Here is an 11,337-nt window from a genome sequence, read left to right on the forward strand (position 1 = left end):
AGGGCGATCGAAGAACAACAAACAGCATTGAAGAAAACAAAAGCACTCACTTTCCCAAACCCCAAAGGAAGATCTACCTTTCACTTTACCCTCCTATTTCTCCATTCTTTATTTTTACCCCATACTTTTCCTCTTTTTACACATCACCCCCCTTTACTTTTCCCTCTCTCTCCCGCATGGGATCAACCAAATTCCCAACGTCACTATCTCTCCCTTTCAACCCCTTTACTTTCTTTTTTTCAAATTCTTTGAACTAATAAAATATCTATATCAATTTTATTTCTTGACAAAAATAAGGACATTCAATATCAACCATACGTTTTATGGGTCGGGAATTCGGGTATTTAATTTGCTAAGATAACTGAATTATACGACATTCATTGAATCACTTGACAAAATTTATAATGTTTTAATTTAGTATATAAACAAAAATTGTTTACCAAATATTAAGAATACTCCAACACAAAAGAAAATAACAAATTCAGAAAACTAAGCCACTAGCTATGGCACGATTGGTACTCAAATGAGTAGTTTCGTACACAGGAAGCTCCTCACAATATTGATCATTCTTGAAAACGTTCAAGTGATCGAGCTCAAATAAGTCTGAGCTAGTGTCACTTGCCATGTCATCATCCTCATCATCTTCTTCTTCATTGTCATTCTGTATTGTTGGAATTTGTCTAAGATTTGATTTTTCGGTTTTCTGCCATTGAAATTTCTGAAAATCTTGCTCTCCCCTTACGTTTTTACTGCAAGAACGGGAATTTTCATCAACAATTACACTCTCTGGATAAAACCGAACTGTTCTTCGCATTCCATTGTTGAGTTGTTCTCTTGATCTTGGAGAGTTTTTACTTAAACACGATCGAGAAAATGAAGAGGCTGTTGAACATGTAGATACATTTGTGGATTTTGATGATCTTTCTGTTCGGGTTTGAGTTCGATCTTCAAAACCCGAATCTTTTGATTTCTTCGAATGCCCATTTGGAAAAAGGGCATTTAGAAAATTTGTCAACCGACCTCCTGGTGAGATCGGTTGCTTTACTTTCTTTAAACTTGTGTAGATCTTTAAAGCACGGGTTTTTGATCGGATTAGACCAGGAGTTTGGTCTGTTTTATTTGTTTGATCTTCATCAAACAAATAAAACTCGTTCTGCTTCTTAACAGCAGAACGTGGTGAAATACTAGTTTTCACCTTGTTGAAAGGACCAAAACAAGAAGGTTTAGGTTTCGCCACTTCGGCTTCTGAATACCATCCAAAGCTTGAATCGGAAGAACTTGAACCAGAACTAAAGAACATTGGGTCATTATCAAGTATGATTTTCCGATCAAATTCCGGCAATGAGTTAGGCCTTCTGCCACCTTTTGAGACTTTCTCATTAACCTTCATTTCCATCCATTTATCAACCAAACATGCTCGCCGGAAACTTGCTACTTCTTCATCCTCCACCGCACTGCTACTCTTAAATCTACCACGACCACCACCGGAGGTGTCACCGCCGCCGCTTTTGACGCTCTGTTTTTTTGCAGCTTTCTGTTTGCGTAGCTTAAATTCACCAAAACTCTCGTCGCTTCCGTCGATGGAACGGTAGATTTCGTCAAGAAGAGTGGAAGAAAATGATGGGTTTTTTGTATTTTTCCTTGATTTGTCTTCTCTAAGTATTTTATCCCAATCATATATGTCGGCCATAACTATGTAAATCGGAAGAAACTGGAAAAAAGAGGTAGAGAGAGAAGGAAAGGAGAATGAAGTGAGAAGTGGGTTTTGATTTTCTAGAGAGAGAAATGAAGGCTTGAACGAGAATGTATGATGAAGATGAACAGGGAAGGGGGAAGACTTTATAGAGTAAGATGCGCGCGTGCATGGTGAGTGCCAAATTGCTTAAGATGTGCATTTGATTATGATAAAACAAAAAGACTAAATTGCCCTTAGTTAAGATATTTTCCAAATGAAAAATATAGCATCTCATTTACAATTTACAAACGTTTTAAACTAACAAAACAAATCACCAAATTATATTTTTAAAAATTGGTCACAGATTAAATTTATTATATATGTTGATATTGATAATAATAAAACATTGTTGCATGAATTAATACAAGTTCAATTTGATTATATAAATTGATAAGAAAAAGAAAGTAATTTCTTAAATGGTAAAGAAAATTAATTTATGGTTACTTCAATTTATAGCAGTCCTTCTTTAGAAATAGAAATTATTTCTCAATTGTTAGTTTGTTACGATATAAAAGAACACAACCACGACTCCGTGTGTGTGTGTGTATATATATATATATATATATATATATATATATATATATATATATATAGGATTAGGTTCATGTGAGACGACCTAATTTTATGAGACCGTGAGACGTATTTTTTTATTTTTTTTATTTTTTTAATTTTTTTAATTTTATTTTTTTTAGTTAATTCAAGTTCCGAAAATAATATTTAAAAACTTTTTTTTTTTGAATTTTCCATTTATTTTGCATTTTAAAATTATTTTTAGAATATGTACAGTGTAATATTCTATTTAGAATATATTTCACGTATTTTTAAAAAAAAATGGATTTTTTTTTTATTTTTTTTTAGTTAATTCAAGTTCCGAAAATAATATTTAAAAAAAGAATTTTTAGATTTTTCTATTTATTTTGCATTTTAAAATTATTTTTTAGAATATGTCAGTGTAATATTCTATTTAGAATATTTCATGCATTTTAAAAAAAAATGAGATTTTTTTTTATTTTTTTTTAGTTAATTCAAGTTCCGAAAATAATATTTAATTTTTTTTTTTGGATTTTTCCATTTATTTTGCATTTCAAAATTATTTTTATATTTGGTCTTACGGTCTCACAAAATTAGAATGGTCTCAAACGAACCTGAACATATATATATATATATATATATATATATATATATATATATATATATATATATATATATATATATATATATATATATATATATATATATATATATATATATATATATCGTTCTTTAATCGTTCTGCATAAATGTTTTTATAATATAAGACTCATATTTTATTAATTTACCCAGTAATAGTGATTATAAACTATTTTTTATATTGTGATTCATAAATTTTCTTACATTCTCTTAGTAACGGATAAAATAAGCATTTCAACAATATAAAAATTGATTATAATTATCAAATCAACCGTTGCGTTTTTTCAGGATGAAAAAAGCATATCATGATTTGTTTATTAACTCACACATTCTCCTCAAAATGAAAGTAATACAAAGCTCTTTAATTTTCTTTAGAGTCAAAATTTGCTTATTTCTTTATGAACAATCTTTATCTTTAGAAGTTATCACTCACATCTCACATTCAAGTTTATATGGGGTGTTTTTGAGGTTGGTGATTTAAAACAACTTATACTTATTTTACTTGGTATTAAAACCAAGTTATAAAAAAATGAATTAACTTATCTTATATCAAAACGAAATTAATTAATAAGTTCTTTTCTTTACAACGATAAAAGTGAAATCCATTCATTAAATTAAATCATAGTTCTACTTAGAAACTAAAGGATCTTACTGGAAATAAATTAACATTTTAATTAAATAATTGGGTATAATAGTTAGAATCAAGATGATCTTGGAATGGGGTCGGGAGGTGGGGTTTTTATATGACAATGAAGAATCTTGGTTGGAGGTAGTGCATATTAGTGGTTAGGCAACCAACGTATCACTTGTACTCATTGGGTGTTAACAACAAAAGAATCAAAAGACAAGATTTTGGTTGTTTTTAACTTTGGTGAAATCAACAATATCTTGAAAATCCATCATAAGCATCAGCATATGAAAATAAAATAATAATAATACAAAAAGGCAGAAAGCATATCCGAAGTGAATTCTATTCTCGCATCAATGTTCTTAAACCCGAATTTTAATTCTTAAAAACACTATAATACTCTAGAAAGATAATTATTCATATCTCAGTACCAATATTTAGATTTTTGTTGTAAATAAATACTTAACACACATGAATAAGTATCCGCAGATTACATTGTTTACAAAATTTTTAACATTTAGACAAGTCAATCAAAATATATTAGTATGGTATGTTTGCTACAGAAAAATTGAATTGAAGCGGATAATAGAAATGAAAAGAAAGATAATTAAGTCAAAAAAAGTGAATTGATTTTATTATTTGGTATGAATGTATTAGATTTGTATATCGATATTAATTTATGAAGATATATAATGTATTTTTATATTTGTAAAAAAAAAAAAAAAAAAAAAAAAAAAAAAAAAAAAAAAACAATCCCATTTTTTTCACCAATTAGTTTTTATAATTTTAGTTAATGTTTTATATTATAATTTAAATTCAATGGTCGAGAAATCACTTGCTAAATTATTCATTAAACCATTTGATAACAATTTTTTAAGTACAACCTTGTTCAAACCTGAATTCATAAAGGTTTATTGTCAAATTTTCTCATCTAATTATTATTGCCACTAAAACTTAGTAAATATTGATGATCGGTTGGTAGCATTGGTATATGCATTAGTTATTGATCCATTATACTCATTAAACCTTCACATCCCCTTTTTCTCTTCCTTGAGCTTTTAGTGAAACACTCTCCTTCTTCTACTTGCTCTATAATATAGCACCCAATAATCCAATGTCACCTTAAAATCCTACAACTACCCCTTCTTCATTTGCACTATAATGTAGCAACCAATATCACCTTGAAATCCCAAAACTAGATAATATACTTGCAACTTCACAATTGAAATAAAGAGGACTTCTACATAATTTTTTTTATGAAACTAATTCGAAATGTTGTATCAATGTAATTGAATTAAAAATTTGGATCAATAAAACTAGATAACCATCACCTAATGGGTTTTAATTTCTTATTATAAGGGTTCCAATTTCTTATTATAAGGGTTTTAATCGGAGGTGACCAAGAGGGGGTAATACGGTGTTGCTTGTGAATGCAAGGTAAGACATCTTATTGTCTTCACCAAAACAGTGAACCTCAACGGGAGTTTGCTTTAAGCGAAAACACTTTATTATAAAAAGAGGGAAATAAAAGATCAATAGGATTGTGTGCATAGTTATCATGATTCGTTATAAATGAATATAAGAGATAAATAATAGGATTCTACATAAATCTTTTTTATATATTAATAAAATTAAGAAACATATAGTTTCTATTAACATGAAGCAAGTAATTCAAATTATTAGACTACATGCATTTATGTATTCACTCTTAATATACGTTGGTAGTGCTGGAAAATTCGTCTTAACTAATTTTCAAAGATGAAACTTTTTCTTATTTTTGAACTAAATTTCGAACCCTAAACATTATATATCACAATGAGAAAATGATTGTATGTTTTCTTTCGTGATAACTTCCTTTCATATATCACACATGTAATAAACAGATTAAAGATGAATGATAACTTGAATACACATAAATGAAGCTTCACCTCCTTGTGTGAGAACCTATGACTTTAACCTCAATTGGTCAAAACATAGGTGTCATCCACTCCTTATTATATACTAACATGTCACTTTTTATTTATATAAACAATCTTTATATAAATGGACTACAAAATGTCCAAAATATGTACACAACATATAAATCATACTTTATGAGTTTCTGTTTGTTTTTTCTCTCTTAGAAAATATTATTTGCATACATAATAATTTTTTGATTAAATACAAGAGTTGATTTTATTTATTAATAATCATATTAATAATAAATATTCAATATGCGCCAACTTGATTAAGGTGTGACCCTATAGGATCATATCTTATTAGCAAATATCATTCAACGATGATTCTTGAGCATATAGATCCAACAATCTTCTGCTTGCACAATATTCGTTATGGATTGACAAAGACAGTATCTGAAGTCTAGTAATGGGCTACTGCCCCAACAACACACTAAGGGATTCCATCTTATCAACATCTAATTCTAGGAGCTCAAAGCTACACGTGATGCTTTAGGTAAGTTTATCGGTATTCCTTTTGTTTAGACATCATGTTAGAGACTAAGACATAGATCAAATCATTCTTATTTGTTATCCAACTTTAACTAAGGTGTATTTGATGTCTAAGTCTCAGCACATGAGAGCAACAACTCCATTCTTGAATACATACGCCTCTTACCTAGTTTGTATTGTACCTAGTGATGGCCTTTATAGTTGCATGATTATGAACAGTGTTGAACCATGTAAAAGCATAATATTTCCCTATACTTAAGTCCCTAATATGTATATCAGGTCGAAGTACATAAAGATATTTTCATTAATCAAATATCACTCATGAATACGATCCATGAAGTGATCTTGATGCAGGTTATGTCAAATACTTATTTTGTACTCAAGTACTTATGAATTTGGTCGCAACCCTTTGCTATTCCCATCTCTATAAAAATCAACCAATCCATTCATATTAGTCTTATTTCATTGATGCTCCCATAACTATGAATGAGTATAGGCATTTAGAATAACCATGTTATTCAAGGATTAAACATGTTAATATAGAACACAATAATTATTTAATGAAAATACTATTTCCCATATCTCAAGTAATTACAATATATGTTGCTTATACTATTTCAATAGCTAAATATTAATATATTGGCTTAGAACAACAAGGTATTATAAAACCAACACAACTTTCATGCTTTCGCTACTGAAGGAACTTTGTTAAGTGGATTTGACAAACTTGTTTTGTATAAACTTTGCGAATACTAACATTTTCTATTTAACATATATATCCCATATATAAACAAAACTCTTGAAAATGTTTTAGGTGCTTAAATATGACTTAGATACCAATACTCAAGTAACGGGATTACTCATAGTCATAAATGAACTAAATAATTAATCACCTTTAGATGTGGTTCCCTGAACAACAATGTATTCTAAATTTGTAGTGTAACTATAATTAAAATCAACATGTAACTCTTATCCATGCAACTTTTCTTCATTCATAATGAGGACACGCCTGATTGTGATCTAGGATCATCTTAATCTATTTGGAAGCCATAAGTGTAACAGTTTATGTATAGCTTTCTTTCAAATACTTTGTAGATCAAGAATATTTCTTTAGTTATTCGTAAGTACTTTAGCATGTTCTTTTCAGTAATCCTATGACTTATTCTCAAGTTATATTCGTATCTTATTGTCTTGCTCTAAGAACATGACATATCTGGCTTTCAAGAATAACATGACATAAATGATGAATCTAACTACAACATCATATGGAATACAATCATACTATCTAGCTTAACCATCGTACTAGGATTCTAAGGCTTTCTCAAAATCATGTCATGTGGTATTCACAAGATAAGCTCTCTTAGAGTCTTATATATTGAACCTTCCAAGTTCTTCATAATCAATGTAATTCTACTAAATCGTTTAAGTTGCCATGATCTAACTATATATATATATATATATATATATATATATATATATATATATATATATATATATATATATATATATATTCCAAGAATTAGTATGTCATTCATATACAAGACTAGGAATATTATTGCCTCCTAATAGCTTTCTAGAAAACACAAGTGTTAACTTGATTTATACAGAAATCATATTATACAATTTCCTTATAAGAAAGAGGATTCTTACTTTGAGATGTTGGCTTAAATCTATAAAGATTTCCATCCATGTATGTTTTCTCCTTTGAAAATGCACTTACTCTTTATAGTCATACTGTATTGAGTAACATTAATGAAGCTCATACTTGATTATCATACATAAATGTATCTCTATGTGTTCTATTAGTTTCTGATCAATTATTTTAATAGGGTCAACAACTGTTGAAAAACTTGCAAGTTTAAAATTATGATGCATGCCTATGGTTCTTTATCCATTAAAGTTCCATATTACTTCCACAACTTTTTAAGTATATTTCTTCTAGAATGAAAATCAGTGGGATCATAGAAACTTCATCCTAAACAATCATTTAAAATATTCTACATAATTGTTGTTAGTAGATATTAAGTTGAGTAAAGCTTCTTGTCTTTCATAAGTTTCACAACTCTATACCTTTTAGAATAGGATAGAACATTTCATCCTTAGTCATATGAAGGTATCTAATCTATTTGTTTGATTGGATATATATATATATATATATATATATATATATATATATTTGTTGTAATGAGCATAAATCCAATAGTTTATTAAGGAAAGACTTACTGAATATATCATAAGTAGACCTATAAGGTCTGATTTATCCTCTTCAAAAACTTGTAGTATCGACATACAACTAGTGCTCAGGTGACCCTATCCCACTAAGAAAATAAAACTACCTTGGATATCATAAGACAAAGTCTATGTGGTTAGGTAGGGGTGAACGTGGTGTGGTTCGGTGCGGTTATTGGTCAAAACCTCACCACTAACCGCAAATGCGGTTAATCCATTTTCAAAACTGCTTGGTGTGGTTATTTTTGTGGTGCGGTTAGACCGTTATTTTTGCAGTGCGTTTTGTTTTTTTTTGTGTGTTTCGGTTATTAACCGTATTGATTTGGTACAATTATTTTGTGTGGCTTTTAACCGCACATTAGAGTTCAAACAGTTTTAAGAGTTTAAACATATTACTTGTAATAATAAAAACCATAAGGTATAATAAAATTAACTTAAATTACAAACAACTAATATCTTATAAACGTTAAATCACCCGTAATTAACAATAAATATATTAAAATTGTCAAATTTCACCATTTTTCAAAGTTAAAAATAAGAAAAAACCAACATTTTTGTCTTCTAGAATTTTATCATTATTTCATCCGTGAGGTCTTATTTTTAATATTTATTATATTAATAGTTAATAAAAAAAATTATATAATATATGTGGTGCAATTTTTTTGCGGTTTTTGAAAACTAATAACCGCACCGCACCGCAAATTTGCGGTTTTTGAAAAACAGAAAACCTCACCATTGGTTTTTATTGCGGATGCGGTTAATCGGTTGCGGTTTTTGCGGTTAATTTTAGTTGTGGTGCAGTTTTTGCTCACCCTATGGTTAGGTGACCCATGACCCACAAGAACCGTACAAATGACGATTGAGTGTTCTTGATGGAATGAGTTATGAATCGATTCCATAAATCCTAATATATTCCAAGATGACTTGTTTTACAAATTTATTATCTTTATCATAACGAATGTTTTATGATGGCCTCATTTGTAACACCCGATTTCCAGGATGGATCGATTTGGGATTTCAAGGAGTCAAAAGGTCAAATTTTTGGGAGAAATGGGGTCTCACGACGACCTTTGAGTGGTCACGACATCAGAAGTGTTAAAATGTAAATTGTGTTCCAGACTAATCTCACAACATGAAGCATAAAGGCTCACGGCATGAGAACAAATGCAGCACAAGCCCAACATCTTTTAGGGTTTCCTTCATATTTAAGTCCCATTAAACCCATTTTAGGGTTCATTATCAGCCTCCAAACCCCCCTTTCACCTCAGAAAACCCTAGCCTTCATTCCTTTCTTGATGTTTGGCCTTTTTGGAGCATTTCTTTATTTGAATAAGAATAGAAGAAGAAGAAGAAGAAGGTGATCTTTTGGAGAGGTTTGCGAGGAATCATTATCATCATCACCTTACATTGTTTCTGGACCCTTGTAAGAGTCAAAGCTTCCACGATTATTGTTGTTTGTGGCTAGATCTAAGTTTTGTCCCACTTTTCTCCTTGGTTGAGTAAGTTTGAATGAATGGAAACCATAAAGTTGGCAACTTTATGGGTTATAAGGGTCTTTAGAGTGTCATGAAGTACAGATCTAGTGAATGGTGAAAGATCTAGTATGCCCAATAGTCATTATAGAATGATATTGCTAATAATATATGATCCTATAAAGTCACACCTTATAGCAAGTTACCATCAATTGATTATTTATTAGTATAATTTGATTATTAATAAATATATCAACACTTGTATTTAATTGGAAAATTATTATTTCATGGAAATAATATTTTACTAATTGAGAATATATTATTTGTGGAAATAATATTTATTGGAGAAATAACAACTTATGAAATATATCATAAAGTATGATTATTTATAAGTTATATTTATATCTTAATAAACTAGTTCAATTTATATAGAAGGTAGTTTTATATAAAATAAGATATTTATATATTCATATTTATATCTTAATAAGCTAGTTACAATTTATATAGAAGGTAGTTTTATATAAAATAAGATATTTATATATGACTAGTTATATATATATATATATATATATATATATATATATATATATATGTATGTGTGTGTGTGTGTTGTGAATTCTTTATAAATAAGACCGAATTTTTATAAAGCTAACATGTATGTGTATATAAACTAGCCATGAGACAAATTTTATCTTCTTTGCGGCTTACCTTTTTCGAAAAATGAGAGGAGACCAAGCATGGTCTTCTTTTGAATTGTTTAATCAATTCTACCATGCTTATAAGAAACATGTCATATGTTTTTTGCTTTATGGCCTCTTCTTGCTTTTTGGCCTTTACATAAGGGAGAGCATGGAAGGTTAGAATGTAATTCTCGCAAGCATGATTCTTCTTCTTCTTTGTAGCTAAAAAACGAGAGCAATGTGTTCTCTATGGGGTTGCCATATTTCGGAAGTTAAAGGCCCTTCTTCTCCTCCATTCTCTTGAATTTGATGCTAGACAAAGTCCCTTTGTTGCTTCACCTTTTAACATATATTTGGTATATATTTGAAAGGTTTATGAACAACAAATCACAAGTGTATACCAGCATATTTTGATGGTTCTACTCTTTCTTGGTAAATACTTCTAGAGAACTCTTGTTATAGAGTTTCATGCCACACTTCATCAACTTCCAAACTCCCATGAGGATCAAAGTCTTCAAAGGTTGGTATACTTTCTCTTCTATGATTGTTTTAATCTTTCTAACTCTTGCAAAATGATCATTGGTGGGTAAAATTGTTTTAGTTTTATTCAACATTTTTAAAGCTTCCGTTTTCATTTTTACTGGTTGTGAAACCGGATTTTTGAATAAAAACTCAACAATTGGTATCAGAGCCATTTTTGCAAGATTAGTTAGATTATTTGTTTCGTTGATAAAATCTTTGTTTTTGGAAAACATGGATGGTTTTCTCTTTGCAAGAAAAATACATACATATTTTTTATGACAACTTTAAAATGTTTATAATTGTTATTTTTGACCAAAAGTTTACATGCATCTTTTTGGTCGTAAATGTTTTCTTAGAAAAACAAAGAGTTGTTATATATATATATATATATATATATATATATATATATATATATATATATATATATATATATATATATATATATATATATATA

At 29.1% G+C, this 11,337-nt stretch overlaps 1 protein-coding gene across 1 annotated transcript; it reads right to left on the reverse strand.

Moving 5' to 3' along the window:
* Positions 1 to 389: 389 nt before the first annotated feature.
* LOC145063505 (protein BIG GRAIN 1-like A) lies at positions 390 to 1,814 on the reverse strand. The gene has a single exon (XM_079011102.1). It carries the CDS (start codon positions 1,688 to 1,690, stop codon positions 482 to 484), a length of 1,209 nt encoding a protein of 402 aa, XP_078867228.1. The 5' UTR covers positions 1,691 to 1,814; the 3' UTR covers positions 390 to 481.
* Positions 1,815 to 11,337: the final 9,523 nt, after the last annotated feature.

The sequence above is a fragment of the Lactuca serriola genome, chromosome 7 (assembly GCF_051521515.1).
Source record: "Lactuca serriola cultivar US96UC23 chromosome 7, Lser_US96UC23_V15, whole genome shotgun sequence".
NCBI lineage: Eukaryota > Viridiplantae > Streptophyta > Magnoliopsida > Asterales > Asteraceae > Lactuca > Lactuca serriola.

Bases quoted from the DNA above. Each gene is read 5' to 3' on its own strand.
- LOC145063505 (XM_079011102.1), bottom strand. From the start codon at position 1,690: ATGGCCGACATATATGATTGGGATAAAATACTTAGAGAAGACAAATCA.